At 27.9% G+C, this 22838-nt stretch overlaps 3 protein-coding genes across 6 annotated transcripts in view; 1 reads left to right on the top strand and 2 right to left on the bottom strand.

Moving 5' to 3' along the window:
• Positions 1-1492: 1492 nt before the first annotated feature.
• LOC132950789 (methionine aminopeptidase 1) lies at positions 1493-7039 on the bottom strand. Of its 2 annotated transcripts, none has more exons than XM_061022350.1 (10): positions 6920-7039; positions 6677-6836; positions 5825-5876; positions 5190-5246; positions 4602-4777; positions 3810-4032; positions 3612-3743; positions 3401-3544; positions 3254-3319; positions 1493-1781 (listed from the first exon to the last, which is right to left on the bottom strand). In XM_061022350.1, the coding sequence occupies exons 2-10, from the start codon at positions 6791-6793 to the stop codon at positions 1612-1614; spliced, it is 1137 nt and encodes a 378-aa protein (XP_060878333.1). In that variant the 5' UTR covers positions 6794-6836; positions 6920-7039; the 3' UTR covers positions 1493-1611. The 2 variants fall into 2 exon arrangements, with proteins under 2 accessions (XP_060878333.1, XP_060878334.1); XM_061022351.1 differs by having other exon boundaries at positions 6677-6831; positions 6920-6983.
• A 38-nt stretch (positions 7040-7077) lies between these two features.
• LOC132950791 (UPF0389 protein CG9231) lies at positions 7078-9962 on the top strand. Its single transcript, XM_061022352.1, has 3 exons — positions 7078-7324; positions 8549-8639; positions 9559-9962. The coding sequence occupies exons 1-3, from the start codon at positions 7189-7191 to the stop codon at positions 9770-9772; spliced, it is 441 nt and encodes a 146-aa protein (XP_060878335.1). The 5' UTR covers positions 7078-7188; the 3' UTR covers positions 9773-9962.
• An 8315-nt stretch (positions 9963-18277) lies between these two features.
• The window catches only part of LOC132950448 (uncharacterized), an 85977-nt gene continuing 81416 nt past the window's right edge, over positions 18278-22838 (bottom strand). For all 3 annotated transcript variants that reach the window (XM_061021915.1, XM_061021917.1, XM_061021916.1), the window contains exons 6-7: positions 21929-22181; positions 18278-18927 (exon numbers count right to left, since the gene is read on the bottom strand). In XM_061021915.1, coding sequence (XP_060877898.1) covers positions 18851-18927; positions 21929-22181 — 330 coding nt within the window. In that variant the 3' untranslated portion in view covers positions 18278-18850. The remainder of the gene's footprint in view (positions 18928-21928; positions 22182-22838) is intronic.

Raw genomic sequence — 22838 nt, 5'->3', positions numbered from 1 at the left:
TGATGTAAATGTAATGTGTACTTACAATTTTTGTTTTATTATTTAATTTTCAAATTTATTCATATTATTTCCATGTCAAATTGCTGACTGGATATATTACTTGATAAGAATTTAGAAATATATATTTTTTAATTCAATCAGCTTACTCTTAAATATTCTTAGGTATCTTTCAACAATAAATTTCAATAATTTTGAACTATTAATTCACAAGAATGAAACATGGTTTTAAGAAATAAATAAATATAAAGACCTCGTGTAGATCAGAGTGTAGTTTATTATTAGTGATTTGGTAGGCAGGTAGTTATAGTCTTGATCAATGGTGATGTGTATAAAGACAGATTAAGTAAGTATGAAAACATAAATTATATAATAAATAACTGAACCCGTGCACTTCGTTGCCTGTTAAATGTACCAACTCTATATGACTCAAACTTTGTTCAATTCGTTATTTAATATTCGGTGTATGGTGTTCAAAATTAATCTTAACTTTTCCGTTGCCCAGAATACAAATTCTGATTCGCAACAGTACATTATCAGATAGCAATCTACCTCCGGTAGATCGCGGACACCATGCTGTTTGCACGTAAGTGTATGATTTAAACTCTAAAGTATAAAAGTTATACCAAGTTTGTCATATTCTACCTATGGTGGATTAATATAATCAATTAATACAAAATTCTAACCTTACTCTACTAAAATCAGATTAATAAAAAAAACCAAATTTAACCATTTTTATATTAGCCTATCTTCTTCCCAGAGATCTAATCTACACACAAACATTCAATTATATATATATTGACAAAAAATAATAATACAAATCAACAAACATGCCCAATTAACCGATAGAAACCAATATAATATAATACTCTATTATTATTTTAATCTGAAACAATAAACTACATTTTTTATTATTTAGTTTATTTTTTCTGGACAGATGGCGCCACTATTGTTGTTTTTTCATCCATTTTTCCTACTTTTCCGGTTAAGTTTCCTAACATTTTATTACATAAGAGCCTTCTCCTGACAATTACAAATACAACAAAAAAAGAATTAGCAAAATCGGTCTAGCCGTTCACGCGTGATGCGATGACCAAGGAATAGACGTTGTTGTTGTTTTTGGCCATGTCGCCTAGTGTGCACTTAAGAGGCCATAACTCCGGAACCACTTATCGCACAGCGTACAAACTTCACAGAAACCATCTGCATATCAATCTCAATATGCCCCTGAAATTTTTATCGAAATCGGTTTGGTGGATCTTGAGTTATAACATTTATTCAAAATGTACACTTATTTTTATATATATAGATGTGTATTTGTGTAAGTATATAATTTAGAATTTTAAGTACAACTATTTTTTTTTGTACAAATTAGGATTAATGTTTATAATCAAATAGCATAGAGATATACATATCCTAGAATAGGATATTAAGTAGGATGTAGTTGATCTAGAGAAGATTTACCAAAAATGTATGAATATAAAAAAAGTATAAATGTTTACTCAGTATCAATATATTTTAATTTTTCACAAATACTTTAGTAAAAATAATATTTTTTCACATGTTTAAATTCTTTTATTTCGTAATACATAATGCCATAATGGAATTCATGTATTAGGATTTTTTGTCCATGAAGTACGGTATTCCATTATTGCCCAAACGTTTGGTCAAAATGTCAACTCCAGTATCGGTAACTAATAATGTCTGTTCAAATTGTGCCGATAACAATCCATCCACAGTCACGGCTGTCCAATTGTCTGGCCAACACTTGTCTCGCCAACTACCTACAATTTTAGAGTAAACATTTATGAAAAAAAAGCGAGTAGTTATGAAGGAAAAAAATATAAAGTAATTCAATAACAAAGTTACAACCAGGAATATTTACCAACATAAAAAGTAGTTTACAATAGTCATATTTTCATGATGTTACTCATAAATTGAATGTTTATGAATAGGGTTCTTTGAGTTTAGAATATCTGTGAGTTATTAACTAAAAAAGTTATTACTATAGGGCTGTGAATTGAAAGCACAATAAACCAGGGATGTTCTTTTAAAATTTTTTGAAGGTATACTCTGCTACTCAGCACAATTTAAAAAAATTTCAATGATACATTTTAGGGGGCTAAAAAAAAGGTCTTCCATATGCGGAATTCCTAATATTAAGTTCCAGACTATGACCTCGGTAGTTGGTATAATAAAGGAGTAGTGTTAATAATAACAAAATTTTCATTTGTATTATTTTTATTATATTTTATTAATTTGTTTTAATAAAGACACGAATCCCCCAACACAAAAACAATAAGTATTTTTTTTTCTCGCAAATATTGAGACTTGAGTACACGCAATAATATACAGATGATTTTTTAAATATTATTGAGACTATACACTATGGAAACACCACTGCAATAAACATTAACAAATTTAAAAAAAAAGCAAAAATATTACCTTATTATTCAATAGTCAAAATAATTTCCTAATTTCCGTGATTTTTCCGTATTTTGTCAAGATTGGAACTTTAAATGCTTATAAAAAAAACTGTGACTAAGGATTTTTAATATTTTTGAAGTGTAATTGTAACAATATAGTAGGAGCTTTGTATTAAATTTTCAAGCTGTTATACCCAACAAATAAAATTTTATTGACATTCATAGAAAAAATCACTCAACTCAGAATCTCAAAACTAATACAATTGGAAACTGAAAATGTCCCTAAACAGTTCAAAACAAATCAAAATATTTTGAAAATTTTAAAGTGTTTAGAAAATGTGAATATAAGCAACCAGTGAATATTTCCTATACATTTGTTTTTGAGTTACACCAAAAACCAAAATATATTTTGTTAAAAACCAATTTTGCATAAAAATTCCCGTTTTCCCTTAATTTGTATGTTGTTTTTCACGGAGTTTTTTGAAAATATTGGGAATTTTAAATTTTGACCTTCTGAATGCACCAACTAGATTCGCTTTTCAATCAAACAAGATACTGATAATTTTTGGATCTCCATCATATTTTAAATTTAATTGATTAATATTAAAAAAATTATGTGTATTAAAATTGATTCACAGATAATTGGATCAAAATACATTTTTATTTACAATATTATTGCATTTAAGAGACTAAATTCAAAAGTTTGGTAGGAAACATGTTGACAGCCATATTGCTGCACAAAATGTATGAACGTCACATAATTACATTTTTCATAAGAATAGACTAATTTGTTAAACATGCGATTTTATTATTTTATATAGCTAACTTACCTTGTGATATCATAGGCTCAATTGTGAATGTATGTCCAGGTTTCATTACACCGACAGCTTTGTTTTCTGTTATATTAAAATTGTTTATTTTATTATATTAATTAAAGAACAATTCATTTTTTATGAAAATATATTTATAAAACTTACTAGCATAATGTGGGACTCCAGGAGATGTATGAAACAATTGATGAATACCATGACCACAATAGCTTCTTACAACAGAAAATCCGTTGGATTGAGCATGTTTATGTATAATATTACCAAGTTCTCTATATTTTTCACCCGGTGTAACTGTACAATAAGAATAATTTTCAATACATTTAAAATAATTACTTAATAAATAATATATGTATTCTACCTGCTTTTATAGCCTTTTCTAAACATTCCCAAGTAACATTTACCAATTTTTCTGCAGCTTTAGAAACATTTCCTATAAAAAATGTTTCATTCAAGTCACCATGATATCCTCGATGACATACAGTTACATCAACTACAAAAAGTAATACATATTATTAAAGCAAATTTTATTTTTTATTTTTAAAATTATTTTTCAAACCATTGCAAATATCTCCATTAATTAATGCTCTCATGTCAGGTATTCCATGACATATAACTTCATTTATAGATGTACAACATGATTTGGGGTATTTGTAATAATTCAATGGTGATGGATAGCATTCTTTTTCAATGCATGCTTCATGCACAACTCTATCAATTTCATCTGTTGTTATTCCAACATCAATCATTAATGCTACTTCATCTAATACTTCTCGCCCAAGCTAAAAAAAAACAAAATTAACAATAGGGTACCTTTAATTAATTAACATTTTCAATGCTGGCGACGTGTTTATGCGTCATGAGATTTTTGCATTTGGTCACTGACACATCATATGTATTCTTTTCTAACGGGCCACTGACGCGTTTAGACATCAATTTCTTATTTCTTTCAATGTCATTTAATTATTGTAGCTTTTATTGTAAATATCTGAAATTTGAGTATAGGGAACATAAAAAAAAAAATTGGTTGGTTTTTGAAATCAGTTTTTTTAGACTGGAGGGAACTATAATCGTATTATCGTGTTTACTGTATATACTATTTTCATAAATGTATATTTTTATCCATTTATAATAAATATATATTATTTGGTTTGGTGTTTTGACGTGCTTCTACTCAGTTTACACTATATATTATCTTGCATTATACACGTGGCTTCTCGGTAAAATTTGACATGACGCACAAACGCGTCACTGACGTTACACATACAATTACCAATGATGAGTATAAACATCACCGGTGTTGAATGTATTTATTTTTTTTTTATACATGGAATTCTAAGTATCTAAATACCTTGCAAGCAATTCTCATTTGTTCTTGTTCCTCATCGTTTAATACTTTAATGTGCGATGATAATTTTACTGATTGTTCACTTAAAGGTGTGCCATCAGGATGTTCAGCATAATCAGGTTTTTGTATGTGTCCAGGAACAGTACGTGCAGGAGATGTTCTATGAGGTCTTAATGGACCTAAAAAATAAACAATTTTTATATTATTTGATTGAAGATGTATAGTTTAATTAACTATTTCCTATATTGATAACTAATACATAGATCACAATGAATGGTTAATAAGAGTTATAATTAATGCTCAATTTAAAGTTGTTTCTATTTACTTTCTTTTTTCATTGACTGTTTAAAATGTTCTATACTCTATTCAGAATAAAAAGGTACCGGGCGGCCGACTTGTGCACATAGGCGTAGCTACGTTACGGATGCCGAACCAGGTGGTTGACTTGGTGGGAGAAGCATCTGACCACTACCGGACGAAAACCGATTGCCGCCCAGTATCTTTCTTATTCTGAATAGAGGATACTTTAACTTTTCAGTATGGTGTACATCTTATGATTTTTAATATGATAAGTGATAACATTTATTTTACCTGTAAATACATAATCTGGCCATGGATTAAATGGCTCAATAATACCATTTGAATTTTCTGTAACACAATTTAAAAAAAAAAATATTATTTAGATAACAAGAATATGTATTATTAAAAAAGATTATCATTTTTCTTCAATGTTAAGCTGGTATTGCATTGGTTCTTTAATGGTCGATCGACAAATACTTTCCTTTGATGAACACTGACTTTTTGTTGATTGGGATTGTTTGTCAATTAACTGATGTCAAATAGTGTATATCACCATTATACACACATTGACTTAGATTTTCATAAATTAATTAATGAAATATATAACAAGTAAAATAATTAAAAAATAATTTTTAGGAAAAACTAAATGTTTAAATAGTAATCTCAAAATAATATGTTGTCAATTGACAGTAAGACTTTGTATACATTTAACTAAAAAGATTTTTAGTGTAAAATTATTAGATCACCAATGATGATGAATTTAATGTTAAATATTATTAATTTTTGTACCTATAGTTATTAGTTTGTAAATTTTTAATGATGCAAATATGAATAATTAAATCTTAAAACTTTTAAATAGTTAAAAAAAAACATTAAACGATAAATAATAATAATAATTGTTATAATTATAAGAAAATTACACTTACGGCCAGCTTTATGAAGAGCTTTATGTGTAGACCAGTTTCCTTTAAAACACTCCTAAAAAAATAAAACAGAATAGGTAATTATTTTAATTAAAACATTAAATGTTGAACTTAAACATTACATATTATTATTCAATATTATCGAACATTTAATCATAGTTTCAAAATTATAATGATAAGGTTAACATTAAAATTTTATGTATAAAAATCTATATAATAACAATTTAAATTAGGTATCAATATCATCTAAATTGTTGATAACTTTAATTTATCTATAAATCCTCTAAGATATTTAGTATAACTGTATAAGCAGTACTTGAATTGATAAAAAAAGAAGTCGGAACGCATAAAATATACTTTAAATTTGCTAGACTCTCGTTTCCTTTTTTTGTTGTTTGGAAAAATGAATTCATTAAAATCCAATTCAAACACTGGTTAGGTATAATACCTAATTAATGATAGTTACTTTTTTGTTTGATGAAATAAATTACAAGTATCATATTTGAGAAGCGCATCATACACAAACTGTTTAACTCTACTTCTTAGCTGAAATAAGGTTTGAATAAGTAAAACTAAATTGAAAAATGTGAAAATATGGCCTATGCAATATTTCCATAAATATTCAGACGTTTAACGACGGACCGCCATGCAAGGAGTCGCTCTTGTTCGAAAAATCAAGTATTGATTACTTAGCTGAATGCTTAAGACTATTCAAGCCAAACAAAAAATATAACAGATAGAGTATCGGTCACTTATAGCCATTCGGTAACTTGCTGACGACATACACATTTGTCGGAATAGCACCAAATGATGGGAATATGTCCCAAAATGTGGGAAAATAATCAATAAGATTACCTGAGAACAAAAATAGGAACCGGGGATGTCAAGTTTAATGCAGGTGGGACATTGAAGATTTGCTTTCGAACCGCATCCGGCTGTTTCGCATGTTCTATTTGCCAATGACGCGGACATTATAACCGGTAAATCCAATTAAGTTGTTGACACAAATCCTGAGCTTAAACGTAACCAAAAATGTTTGTACTTACACAACTTATAATTATGTTTCGAACTTTCGAAGAGAAAAATTATTTTAATTACCACATGAGTAGGTTGCTGGTACATTCACCGATCGCCATCCGCCAAAACACGATTTCATTTTGATTGCGGCAACGTGAAATCTGATATTGTTATCAGTTTCCAATTAATCAGCTGTACGGCCGTTATCAATCCATTTAGATAATTTTTATTATGATTATTGGTTTATTATGATTTAATATTTATGGTGTTCGTGACTACAAGAAAGTACACCACTATTCCAGTTGTTTATTAACTTTCGTGCCGACCTGTACTGAATATACACATCCGCGATGAATATTATTCCAAGGTTTGGAAAAAATTTTAAAAATGGATTGTTCAACATGAATAAAAAGTATACTACCCCAAGTGCCACTCCACCGAACCCCCCGGCTACAAATCCAAGTGTAACGTCTTCATTCAATTCAAGTAATTTTATTTTAAAATGTATTATAAGCTTAATTCATATTATAAACTATTATGTTCTATTGTTGTTGGCTCGTTTTCAAACCTTTTATTGAATATAATATTTTATGGTGGCATAGTGTACAAAATAAACATAGGGTCCTCCTTCCTAAATGTCCTAAAATAAAGGGCATTGAATAAAATAAAGATAAATGATAAAACTATTAAAAAAAATATATTTAGATTGTTATTATTGGCACAAATGGCACCTATCCAGAATTTAATTGTTAAGGGTGCTTTTAATATTGAAATATGAAATAGGTACTTAATAACTAAGAGAATTCTATTTAACAATTTTTTTACCTACAAAATTATTTTAAGTTTCACTTCACAGACTAATATCATAGACAATTTATTTATTTGATCAAATTTGTTTAATAATAATATGGTACAATAGTATTCATGTATTAGCTGAAGTTGGGTAATAAGTTATTTATGCATAATATTACAATGTAATATTAGGTATGTACATTTATTAACATTTTATGTTATTTTCAATAATTCAAATAGGATTTAATCAATAGTATTGATATTTTCTGTAACAACAAATTATATAATATATTTATTCTATCTTTTCCTTATTATAAGTATTGATTATAATTATTATACTAATATTTATAATCAATGTTATAAGCTTTTCAGAAGTATACAACTATACACCATAATAAAATAATATTTTATGCTATTTGGTCATTAATTAGTTTATTTATTGGTAAGACAAAAACAATTATGTACCCACTATTTAAGTGTTACATAAATATAATATGTACACATCATATTCCTGGTACAAACTATAATTTAATGACTATCATTAACCATAATTACTTTAAGGATTCACATTTTATTTATTTATTAATCTGTACTATTAAAATAAAAGTAAGGTAAATAATAATATAACTATTATAGAAATGTAAATCTGTTTTAAAGTGGTAATTAATTTGATGATACAAATAGTTATCAATAGTACAAAATAAAGTCAACTCTCAATATCTCAAAGTTAATAGTTTAAAATTAAAATTAAGCAAGCAAAAAAAACATGTGTTATACCAGTTTCATGGGGATATTTTTATCTTAATATATTATTGAGAGTCATCCGAGAGTATAACCGATTTAAAGGCTATAATATGTTGGGACAAAAACAATAACATCTTTTAAATAGAATACATTTTTTTTTGAATATATTTTTAGATATTAAATTACCACTCACAAATACAAGAAAAATCATGTGCGTCTGGGCTAAACGATATCCGTCACTGAAAGATGTTCCAGATCATGTCACGTATGCATTATTTTGTTATTAATTAATTTTATTGTTTATTATTTGTCTTCACTTTCACTCACATTTATTTAGGTGCAAACACAGAATACCCATACAATATTTCTTTGTAGTTATTTCACTAGGGTTTAGAATGCTTTGTTTTGTCTCCTTATTATATTATAGAGGTAGTAATATTGACTTTCACATCCCAAATTTGAATGATGTAGCTGACATGGTAAATTTTTTCAGTACATTAACTTGTAGTGTAGATCCTTTCTTTTCATATTTAATAAGTTTAGCAGGATATTATTACTTTCATAGCTGGGACGCTGGGTGATATAAATTTAAATTCTAGGTTCACTTATTATTAAATTTCCTTTCACACATTTATTAAACTACTTCCTCAATGTCTATAAATAGATACTGTCTTGATTGATAAATAAATATTGATAATAAATTACAGTACCATGTACAATGCACATTGTACTACATGTACATTTAATCAGTGGTACTTATAATACGTTCTTATTAGGTACTTAAGTTATGTTAGTATTTAATTGCACTTTCACGTTTCACATGTTTGTAATTCTAACTTAAAACACTTATGAAAAAAATTGTGAGTATTTTCGATATTTTTTACTTGTTACAACTATAACTTATGAGGAACATTGTATTACATTTTCAAGCTCTTTGACGTAAAAATAAAAATTTTATAATGTATTAATAAATTAAAAAATTAAATAAGTAAACATTTTAAATGTCTATATATAGCACAGAAAGAGCCAAAATCCTAACATATGCATTTATTCCTCCGCTCAGAATCTAAAACATATGAGTACAAAAAATATTACTTATACAATAATTATATAACCTCTATGTAAATGGTCTACACTATAATACCTATAATATTACTTATTAAATTATGTTTTATTTTGTGCAGACCTGAAGTATGGAACAAAGTTCGTTCTGTTGTACGAATCAAAGTGGCCAACTATACAATGTTCTTTATAATCTTGGGGTGTATTGCAATGGTTGTTACAGGCAAGAGGGCCCGTGACCGCGGTGAGACAATAATGCAAAGAAACTTGGATTGGCATCAAAAGTACTCAGAAGGAAAAGAAGACACAAAGAATATTGGTGTGTTTGGAAAATAAGTAGTTATAGAAAAATTAATTTTATGTATCCATATTATTTGATTGTTAAACAATGTTTTATTTCTATTAATAGATATTAGCCTATTATATATGTCCATTAACAAAAAAAATGTATAGTTATTAGTTTGTGCTTTTTTATGTGTTCACCAAGTTAATAAAATCATAAATATATTTTTTGATTAAAAATATAGATACCTAATCATTTATTTACATATGCAATGAAAAATGCACCTATTACTTTTATTTCGGCTGTTAATTATTGAAGAATAATAATTAATGTACAAACTACTAAGTTAAATGTTTCAATATTTGAATAGATGATAAATATCCATTAAGAGGATGTCAGCGCAATATTTGTTTTCTTGCTCAGACCCACGAGCAGCATAGATAAAACACTTAGATTTAAAATCCTTTTTTTTATGATTTTAGAGTTATCTTAGAGTAAAGTCATCCATTACAAAAATCATAGAAGATAATACCTATATTTTTGAATGTTTGACATATCAGTTTTATATTTTATTATTATTATTTGACTAAGTATTCGACTTTCAAAATAAAGAAAAGGCAGAAGAGTGGGTACTGCTCTGCTGTACAGTTGTTTAGTTGTTGAGCATGTCATTGTAAATAGTTATGTTATAATGATTTATCATTGCATATGAAATACGATTCTGAGCGGAGTCAAGTCGTTGTGTTCTCCTATAAATAATCAACTTTAATAATTAAAATAATAGGTAACTGAAAAATAATTTGTCATGAATCTTGTCAAAATTTGATCTTTAAATGCATATAAAAAATTAATCATGGCTATATATATTTAATATTTTTGAACTTCTATTAAAGCAACTTATGTAGTCTTGCATTAAATGTTCAAGAAGTTTTACTTAGTCAAATAGTTTTTATCGAAAATAATTTTTAAAAAAATTTACAAAATACTAACATTATATATGGCTATAAATAGCTCAAAAAGAGTTAAAATATTTTGAAAATATTATCATGTAAAGAAAATGATAAAATAAACATTTATCGACAATTTCAAGTACCTACGGTTAATAGTTTTTGAATAACGACAAAATAAGAAAATCGTTTTAGGAGAATTTGTTAATTTATGTGTGAATATCCTGTTTGAATCAATTAATTTGACTTTCCAGTAATTTTTTTTTTTCGTAAACAGGGGAAAACTTAAGAGGATCTTGTATGAACATATCAAATCTTAAATATACATAATACATAGAACAATTTTTATGAATTACTAACTCGAAATAATTTGCCAATTTTCTTGATTTTCATGAATTTTGTCAATATATTAACTTTACACCACCCATAACAAATGACTGGATTTACGCTCGAATTTTTTTTAATTTCCACTAACAAGTGTAGTAACAAAAAATCATGAAGACCGTTGTATTACATTTTCAAATTTTTTGACGAGAAAAAAATTATGGACTTGTAATATTTTATTAACTAGTAAAACTCAAAATTTTCTTATGCCTTTAAATAGCTTAAAAAGTAGTGCGATATTTTGAAAATGTTATGGTACAATGAATTTGCTAATATAAACATTCTATAAAAATGTTAGTTCAAAAACTGGGTTTGCGTAAAAATCCTCAATTTTTGTTTGTTTTTCCTGACGTTTTTAAAATCTATTGGAATATTTTACTTTTGATCGCCCAAACTACCAACAAAGGTTGCTTTTATGTGCAAAATGAAGCCTCTAATGGAATTTTTGAATAATGATAATTTAAAATGTCATTGATTTATTATTATTATTTAGTTTGTTTACTCCGGTTACCGGTTACCTCGAGGAATGGGAGGTGGTCAATATAGAACTATTACCTACATATAATGGTATTTTAATGCCTTAAAAGTCGACAAAAATGTTTTAAAAAAATGGAAAAGTGCATTAAAAATGTTTTCTACTATGCTAAAGAGTAAAAAATAATATTGTTTAAATAAAATAAAGTATGCAAAACACGCAATTGCAAAGGTGCAAACGGAGTTGCATAATATTCGTGCCCATGTATATCATATAATTTAGTTACCTACGTGACCAGCTGATCTGCCGTGTAGGGAAGTTTCAAGTTATTGAAGCAAAATTTATTATATTACATTATAATTAATATTAATATTGTTATCGCCTCTTTAATTACCTATTTGTATTATATGAAAACTGCTGATGACGTTGGTTTACAATCGTTAATGTTATTATCTATATAATTCTAGTAGGTAACTACTACCTAGTTAATTAACTCAATCTGACACGGCTTGTAGGATGGTGGATGGGAAAGTTGTGAAAGATTAGGCCGGAAGTAAATAGACATTTACATTATTCAGTTTTCTATCTATTTATAATTATAATAATATATATATATATATATTTTTAATTGATCTTTAAGGCCGGCGACTATGGCCATTAGCTGATTGAGGGGTTTTTATGAGTGAAGGTAGTAGGGTTTGTAACGGTAGGGTTTTTACATGTGTGTGTTGTGTTTGACAGAATTTCTAATGGAGCACCCGTAGGTTTCTGCCATGCCCCGGTTGGGGGAATGGCGGCATCTTTCTCCAGACAGTCCCGGAGAAAAATTCCGCCCGAAGCCGAGGATCGAACCAGCGACGGCGCGCGTAGCAACCGACGCCTTAGTCCGCTCGGCCACTCCGTCCCCCAATAATATATTAAAATACATTTTATCTTGATTTATTTAGTTTTAAATATGGTCAAGATATTTTCAAATGATGGTATTGAAGTTAAATAAAATTAAAATAAACATATTCGAAATGGACGATAAATGTAAGTAGCTAACTATATTCTCAATTTTTATCTAAGAATTATTATTGTCTGATAATATTATTTATTATATGTTATTAAATAATAACATAACAATATTTTTTAATAGTAATAAAATAAGGTACCTATATTATTGTGTATAGTGGCATTTTAAAAATGTAATGTTATCTGCATTGAGTGTTATGTTGTTATAAAATACCGTCGTAAATCGTGTGATATAGTTTATTTACGTGTGCTAGAGAGATTTGACGGATAAAGCGATTGAGGAGGCATAAGATAATTTTATTTTCTATTTCGCTAGCCTGCGGTTTATGTGGTCCTGTAAACGTAACGGATCGACGTTGTGTAAAATAAAAACGATAAATCCGTATCGGGGAGAGTAGAAAAGAGATAAAAATAAAGAAGCCCCAAACGAATATACTTGGTGTGGGACATTGTGGGTAATAAAAATCTGATAAAATCGAAAGGGAAAAATAACCATACTGATGAAAACGCGTTGGGCAATATCCGAATGAAATCGTCTAACCCTCTTTCTCTGTTATTTCATGCTCAAATTCATTTCTACCACATAAATATTAAATAATATCGCTATACATACAAATATTAAATTATCATCTACGTTGTTTGCAATATTTATTGCTCTAATACTCTAGCCGTAAATGCCTATTTTAGTCTCATAGTCGTACCTACCTACCTACCTTATCGTAGAAGCAAAGTCCCGAAGTTTTTGTCTGTTATATTTATTAGTTATTACCTATACCTGCTTATTACAATAAATTAAGGATGGAAATTGGAAAGTGTGTCATATGTAGGTAATAGGTATGCTTGCAAACTAAACATTTTTGTAATATATTTTGTTTACACGTATTAAATGAATAAATGGATATAGGCTAGCAACAACCAATATACAAGTAGGTTATATACCTATATAGGTACTCTCAATTCCGACAGGAATTTAATTTGGGAATGGCTAAAATATTGAAGGAAAATAGACATAATTTCAGTCTAAAATAATGTGGAGGAAAATGAAAACCAACCTTTTTTTTTGTGGAGGAAAATGGAACCGTCCATTGAGATAGAGTATACCTATACCCACGTTCAGCTTATTGCAAAGATAGGCGTTGTATATTATGATAGGTACCAATGGAAAAACTAGGGGACTTGTGCACTTCCAAGTCTAAAATGAGCACCACCAAAAAATCAAAGCTTTTTTTCTTTTTTATTGTTTTGTGGTCAGTGTTATAGTTTGTACCTATATTATTATATTAACAATATACCAATAAATGCTATATATTTTGGTATTAACTATGAAAAGGTATAAATGGCATGGTACAGCAACGATTTATGAAATAAAACTTAAATTTAAACTTTAATTCAATACTTATTGAATCCAGGTGGGATTAAATAATTTAAAAAACGAACAGATTTTTAACCAATATAATTTAAACTCAACATAAATATCAGGACTTTGGGAAATTGATCATTTTACTATGGACATTTGCTGGAGGCCTCGTTATATGAATAGATGCACTTAAGATGTTGTGAAATTAATATGAAAATGTGGTCGACCAGATCTATTTATAATTTTGAAATGCTATAGAACACATCATATTTTTAATATTGTTATACGTGACAATTGAAGAACAAAAATAGTTCCACAGTATTTTTAAAAAATAACTTAGGAGTCGAATCAGGTAATACCATGTGAAGTTATGTGTGGGGCGTGTGTCGTGTAAAGAACATACCTAGTATAGTAATATTATGTACCTATATAAAACAATATTTGTTATGATATACATAATCTAATACATAAGTAATATAAACGTATCTAAGTAGGTACCTAGTCCATATTTTATTCCATTATATTATATTATTATAATATTATGGGTAAGTTAGGCTATGTAGTAGGTATATTATGTTGCTGAATTCTGTATTTCTGTTCATCGTTTATATCTCCGTTGTTATTGGCTATTTGCTCAGAAACCTATGTCGTGTTTTATATACTTACTTATACACACCGGGTGTCCGTAATAGCCATTTTGACAAAATGCGTTATTTCGATCGATGGTTTTGTTCTAGTGCCCGTTGTCACATTTACATGCAAATTCAAAATCCAATTTCAAACAGAAGAAATTGAAATACTTTCGATGTTAAAAAATACCAACAAAGTAACGAATACAGTTAATGCATAGTTTTTATTATCTGTGTGTTGCTAAATAGGTACATATAATGTTATCATATTCTTTCCCTTACGTAAATACCATACGCGCATATAGATGTGCTGCATATTTTCAATTTCATATTATAGAGGTAGCTGGTAAAAAAACAATGATGTTATTCTTGTTCTTTCAATAAAAATATTCACTGGAACTAAAAGTCATTGTTACTTGTACAGTTGTACCTGATGATGGTTGGTATATATATAAAGTGGTTTCCCAAGCATGAAAATCCTTATGTTTTCGTTTAGTAATAAATATTTTATTCAAACTCTGATTTTTGGAAATGTTTAATATCCTTATAGACAATATTTTTAAATTCATTAAATTGTTTGTATTACTTAATGACTATCCTGTGGTGGTGGTGATAGAAACATCTGTTTTTCAAATTATTCCATTTTTTTACTGTATATTATTCTGTAGTATTTTTTGGAAAATGTTGGTGTATCCACCTGCCTAATTAAACATTTAAACGATTAATTTATAATTTAGTAAAATGTTTGTACTAAGGATAATAGTCCTTAAAAATGGTTTTAAAAAATACAATATAGATGTAATATTGGATTTGGAATTTATTACGCTTGGACCATTTTTTAAAATTATAAATGTTGATAGATTTTAAAATCTCCATATTCCTTATACATATCTTCCAAACTCATTATCATGGACATATCCTAACTCCTAAGTACAGAAAATTGCAAGACCAGGGGAGGTTATTTGGGGGGTTATGAAAGGGTGGTCTTTGGAACCTCCTATTTTTTTCCACGTCTTATTAGGTATTGATCTGACATTACATTTAGAAGCGCTCAGACAGCCGATGCATACATTTTAAAGTACAGTGGTGAGTGGTATATATAATGATTATATATATATTATAAAGGCTCTGGGGAGATCTATATAGATCCATCATCCCCATCTAGTTCCGCAATGTTTGGTATTGAAAACCACCGCCTGATGGTCACCACCACTAACCAGACCGGCGAAATCACGATTCACCAACGGAATTTGGGAAAACCTGGTGCATTAAGTCCGTCGTGGATGGTGATCGGATTGCGACTTCGGACGACATCTGCAGCTGCAGTGCTGGGATATTATTCACGGTCATGATAATAACGTCAATATAGTACTAGAAAGGTATGAGAAATGTCAAAAGTAAATAAGAAGTTATAACTTTTAGAATATAAAAAAAACTATTCAGGGCTCCCCTCCCCTGAATGTGGATCCCCCAAACCCTAAAAATAGGTTTGTATTATAGTATTATGTATAATATATTGGATCCAATTTTTTCTGTTATAGGTATATTCCTGGAGGCCATGTGGCCAACATATTTTATGTTGGTTTTACTTATTACTTATGTTACAATTTAGGTAGCTTATTCGTAAGTATAAAGACAATTTTGCGCAAAGTAAAATAATTTAAAAACTACTTCCAGTTTTGATTTTGATACTTTTGACTACTATTTTCAGAAAAATTATCCACTAAATAATTAAAATAAACTATATGCCTACAGTAGAAAATGGGGGTTTTTATTTGAAATAACAGAAGTTTGTATTTCCACATGATATTATATAGTATCCATAGTAGTACATAAAATCTATAGAATTTGAAAATATAATCTTTAAAGTAAATTTAAAAATATTCCAAAATGAGATTTTGAATAACTATATTATTGAAGAAAAAAAGGGAGTCAATCACCCTGTATGATTGGTCAATAGGTACTATTAGATACTGTAAATAGTCAATATAATATCGTGTATAGGTATCATTTATAATGTACCTATAGGCGAAAACTTCCTAATGCCTGCACGGGCTATCATTGGTACCTAGGTATTTATACTTTCTTAATATTAATTTATACAGCTATAGGTATTTACTTTAATAATTTATTAGTATAAGGTTTTTTAATAAATGTTTTATTATTTGGAAATACAGGAACATTGCAGACGATTAGGTAGATGAAAGTGAATTGAATAATGTAAAAACCGAACCGTTGCCCTTGCGACAAATTTATAGGCTATTGCGGACAATGAAAGAATACAATAAATAAACATATTTTTTCAGCTCCACTTATTTCACCAAGACATTTTATTCATTGATTTTTTGCACGTTTTTATTATAGGTATGATATTTCTCTTTCTATTATTATAGCGTGGTTTATTGGGCAAGTATATGATTATAGGTGTTGCAATGTTTTCAAACGTCTAGGTAGTTCTTATAATTTATAAATGTTTGAGATTTTTCCATTGATTTGTAAACTTAAAGGACATCTAAAAACAAGTTTGCTTAGATTTAAAGCATATCATATCTAAGGAATATTGTGTGGGTCTCACTCTTAAACACTAATTATTCAATGAGATATACAGGCGTTTGAAAATATGCGTGTGACGTCATAGAGCCGAAGACTAAACGGTGGCATATGTTTTACGTATAAAAGTGTCTGGATTAAGACAAAGATTACAATCGTTAAAGATAATAATTTTTAAATTTTATTTATGTACCCTTAAGTTTTTTTTCACACTGTTGTGATTATAGTTTTGATATACTTTCTAGTTTTTTTATGGTAGGTAAAACTATTAGTAAATTTCGTAAAAATTAGTTTATACAGCAATACAACGCGAATCGCGAACTTAATAATTTTACTTAATTATAACTTATAGTATGTATACAATACCAAGATAATATATTCAATTTTAAATCTCACCATTGCGATCGTCTTAAACACATAATTAATATACTTAGGATAATGAAAAAAAAAATTCTGAAATACTGTCTTAAGTTATAAAAATCATTGTGAAAAACAAACAACTTTTACACTAAAACATGGGCGGCTGATAACTCGTCGGCTCAAAGACGTCACGGGGCTATTCATCAACTTTCATTATCTCGTTGAATAATCATTTTTTTAGCTTCGGATTTTTACCAAAATTTTTTTCATTATTTGAAATACAATAACTCACTAATATACTTAAAATTAAAAAAAAAATTAGAGTTGTGATGTCCTTTAATGTGGTAATGTACATACGTCGATCTTTCTATGTAGCTACCTATGTAAACTCATTCGGACACGTGGGACACAGTCTTAGTATTACACCATAGTTTATCACAATATTATACGACACAGAAAAACCCCAATTGTCACAATTCAAAACTTGTATTTCTTAATATAATGTGATATCAAAGTATAATATATGAATGTTGTAATATGTTACTCTATTAATCTACCTTCTGCAAAATTATTAGTGTGAATCACATTTTTATTACCTACCTAAATTTTAATTTTTCTTTTCAGTTTTCACATTTTCTTCCGATAATTTTTGCATCTATCCAGAATTCCGTATTTGTGTAAGTAGGCACTATAGAAATGCATTATATGACAACATGCAACAATTATTACCCACTTTCCAAGAATAATATTATATAAGTAGGACGTAGTTAGGCATTATTATTGTTGTCAACAAATTCGTTTTTATTTTATTGAACCAAAATAATATATATTCGATTTGACCACTTGAAAATTGATATATTTAGCTCAAATGTGTTTATAAATTGACAAAATAATATAATATACATAATATTATTACATATATTTACTTACTTTTACTTAAGTACCTACCCCAAAAGCCCATAGAATCTAGTTTATTATTGCCTATTGGTATTTACCTAGTAATATATTTTATGAGTTCCCCGAGATTTTTACTCTAAAATAAAACAGATGCTTGTTTCTTGAATAATTAATTGTCGAGTGACTTTTGGCCAGATGCGATCATTGACAAAAAGAACATTTATAACTGTTACACAATAAATAATAACAACCATTATTATATCAAATATTTTTTTTTTATCAGCTTAACAATAATAATTACACATAATCAACAAATTAATAGAACACATTAATTAAAAAAAAAACTCTAGGGTTTGCACAGGTCAATAGGTAAACATCATTATAATATAACATATATTTTTAATTATCTTAAATATTATAAGACTATATATCGACTCTCTATTATTTTATATTTTATTGTATTATTTGAATAATTGTAACGTAGCCGGTCAGTTCCATCTCAGTTATGAATATTATAATTACAGTAGTATGGTGTTGGCGATAAATAACACGATGAACGTAATCAATGCCCAATTCTGTAATCTTGGAGCTTTACCTAAAAGTAAGAAATATTTTATGAAAAAAAAAATGGTTAGTATTTATAGAGATCAGTGGTATAACATTTTGTTGTATTTGTTTACCATTTGTAATAATATACTTGCAAAAGCAAATACACTTTCACAAAATCCGATAGTAATAAAGATTGGAGTAACTATACCTATTGGTTATCGAGAATTGTAGGTACTTTTAGTGCTATAGTTAGTTACATAATTATGTAATTAATTCTATACATGAAAGAATAAAAAACGCTTTCTAATGCATCTTGCGTCATTGTTGTACCACCTGTTGCTGTTAACTGCTGTTAATATAACATTTTTAAAAATATGTTTAAGATATTTTACAAAATACGTAAAGTATAATAATACGATGTAACATTTTAGATTCTGAGCGGATCGATTATTAATTTTAGAATGATGTTTGTTTTATTCTTTTTTTCGTGTCTGTCAGCACTTTTTGGGGGAATAAAAATGCTTCGATTTTTTACTTCAGCATATTTTCTAGTTGGTACTTTGGGAGGTCTAAAGTAGAAAATTCCTAGTAGTTTTCAAATGCGTTCTATTTCAAAAGGAAAAACAGAGATTTTTTACGCAAAACCAGTTTCTGACAAAATTGATTTAGTTTTTTTGATGTAGGCACCTTTTTCAAAAACTAATGAATAATAACAGTAGTTACTTTAAATATCCACCCAATGATTATGAGAAAATTTTCCATACATGATCAAACTTTCAAGTTATTGTTGATAAAAAATAAAAAACTAGAAAATGTAATGTACAATGTTACTCATATGTTGTTGTTAGTGGAAATGCCCAAGAGAGTAGAGCATAATAAATCCAACATAATTTTTGAAAACGTTTGAAGTTGGAATTTTGTAATTTCGTTAAAATTATGTCAAATTTGCAAATTGTTTTGTAATTGGAAATTCAAATTCTAATTCATAAACATTTTTTTTTTTTTCATAGCTAATATTTGAAAATTTAATACAAGATTTCTCAAAAGTTTTCCTATACATTTAACAAAATAAAAGTTTAGCGGAAAGTCAAAATAATTTATTATGAGTGTTTAAAGTTAAATTGTTTTTGACATTGTATATTGACTCGTACCTAATCAAAGAATTCTTCACGAACGATTTTCTTATTTTATTGTGATTCAAAAACAATTAACCGTAGATATTTGAAATTTTCATCAAATGATTATTTTATTATTTTCCACATAAGAAACAATTTTCATAATATTTTGGCTCTGTTTGAGCTATTTATAGGTATATAAAATTATCAATTTGTGTTAGTTTTTTAAAAAAAATATTAACGATAAAAAATTTTTCGCTCGGTCAAAATGCTCGAAAGTGAGTTGTTTTAATAGTATTTCAGGAGTATTAAAGATTCATTGGCACGATTTTTTTTATAAGCATTTAAACTTTAAATTTTGATAAAATTTGTAAATAATTTTTCAGTTTAAAATGTATTAAATGTTCTGATTTTTTAGGTAAGGATTGAACATCTAATACAATGTTTCCCTGTTTGTCATAAGTAGTTCATATTGCAACCAAAACAATCTAGAAAATATATTAACACAATTTTTTTATTGATATTTTTATGTTCAAATTTGGACAAAGTTAGATATTTAAACAATGAACAACGCGTTTAGTTATTTTGTTACTACTATTATCTGTTGGTATACTTGATTTTTTTAAACTTTAAGTATATAATATAATCATAATTTTTTTTCACACATCTGTATTATACCTTATCAAATAACTATATAATTATATTGTATACACACTATGAAAATGTTAAATGCAATTTATTTAGCTAACCTGCTATATTAGCATTAGTAGGTATTGTCTAATAGTAAAATAAATTACTTTAATAACAATGATATCATGAAATATACTTAGTAATATAGTGGGATAATAAATTACCGTCTTCGCTCAGAATCGTTTTCGTTTACCTACAATGATTTTATATCAGTGAATTCAAATTTAACACATCCGTTACAGCGACCCCTCTAGACACCTTTTGTACAGAAAAGCAGTACCCCTTTCCCAACTTTTTTTTTATAAACGAACTATTAATAATATTTACAGAAAAGTCACGAGAAGCTCTCTAATAATGATGGCATCCTTACAATTTTTATTTAAGCTTTAAAAATTCTTGACTCTCATAACGTTTGTCAATAATTTTATTATCGACTAGCATGGGGTTACCTTCACCCAGGCCATCATTCAACTACCTATGGATAGGATTTTATAGTTTTGTTTATTGAATGGCAGTTATTAATTATAATAATAAATTATTATTCTGTTGACCCAGAAGGATAAGACAGAAATTAAGTCTTGACATTTTATATGAATTTTAAGGTGAAATGACACATCTTCAACAAAAATCAATGGGTAAAAGAAAAAGAATATTGGAAGAGATTTGAAGTGGTTCTCCTAAAGATATACCTCATATAGACTGACCTTCTCCAGATCCAGCTGAATATTTATGTTGATTTTCAAGTAAATCGGCGGACGGGTAGTTTTTAAAACTACGAGCGAGGAAAAAAGCAACATTCATATGAAAAATAATATAGATATGTTAGATGAAGATAGATAGATATGTTAAACGTGTTATTACCTACTGATTGATATATTAAAGTAAGTATATACCTATATCTACTACAGAACTATCCACACCGGCCCGCTCGATGACTGTCGAGAGCCTAATAAAATGGCTATAATAGTATAAATTATAATATCTTATGAGTTATGACATTATTTAAATTTTAATTATATTATAAATCGTAATTTATTTATTACAAAATTCAGTTGATTATAGCCTACCTTTATATACTTATCAGTTATCAACATTAGGTAGGTACTACTTTTATACACAAGTTTTGAATAAAATTGAACGAGCGATATTCAATTTAATATGGTAATATTATATGTAGATTGATAAGGGTAAAACTTTAGACTATAAAAAAGTTTTCACATTTTTTAGTGATTATTATTTTACCTGTAGAATGTGATGACAGACTCGGAGCGATGACCTGTGCCGATTTTGGTGGTGCGTTGTCAACCAGTTCTATTTCAGACGACGATTTGTACAAGTCGAATTGATAAATTTCACACATTACTTTAATGCGGCCAGTCGGAAATAACAACGTACTAGCTCTAGTGATTAGATAAGATCTCATGACCACCATTTCGGTAACCTTGTCCTTACGTACGAAAACTGTATTGATACGTACTGATTGCATGGTTTCGGCCTGAACAGAATAAAAAAAAATAAAAAAAATAAGAATATTATATGTTAATAAAAATTTGTTTCATAAGTTGTTGTGTATAAACTAAAATTTTTTTTTTAAAAAAAAAGTTGGTTGGGTGGTAAATACTAAACAGTCAATTGTATGTACAAAATAATATATAGGTACCTAATTATTCGATAACTCTATACATTTAAATGAACTATAGGTATCAAAGTTTACTTTTTATTAACTGTACTGTTTGGGTTTGTTTTAAAATTATTGGTAGCTTTAGTTCATTAATTTAATATAAAATATAATAATAATTACTCTCGATTTAATATTTAAATCCATAGGAATTACTGGTATAAAATGTTATGTATTGCGTGGCAAGGGCGGAAAGTGAGCTACTTTAGTTGTAAATGGCGTGTGTGGCACGTGCATTTTACCAGATACCGAAATATTGCCTTAGCGCACAAGCCACACAACATAAGTAGGTATTTATTTATTTTTGTTAACCACAGACCACAGTATATGGACTATAGTCTGACATCTGATTAGTATCTGATATGCAGGTAACTCATAAAAGGGGTATCCCGTGTCTCTAGATCTATTTTTAGGGGGCGAAAACTGAATATTTTAACTATCTATACATATAGTTTTAAATTGCTTATTATGAAA

This window comes from Metopolophium dirhodum, chromosome 8 (assembly GCF_019925205.1).
Source record: "Metopolophium dirhodum isolate CAU chromosome 8, ASM1992520v1, whole genome shotgun sequence".
Taxonomy (NCBI): Eukaryota; Metazoa; Arthropoda; class Insecta; order Hemiptera; family Aphididae; genus Metopolophium; species Metopolophium dirhodum.
Note: the sequence above shows the minus strand (reverse complement) of the source record. Positions and strands in the feature narration are given on the sequence as shown.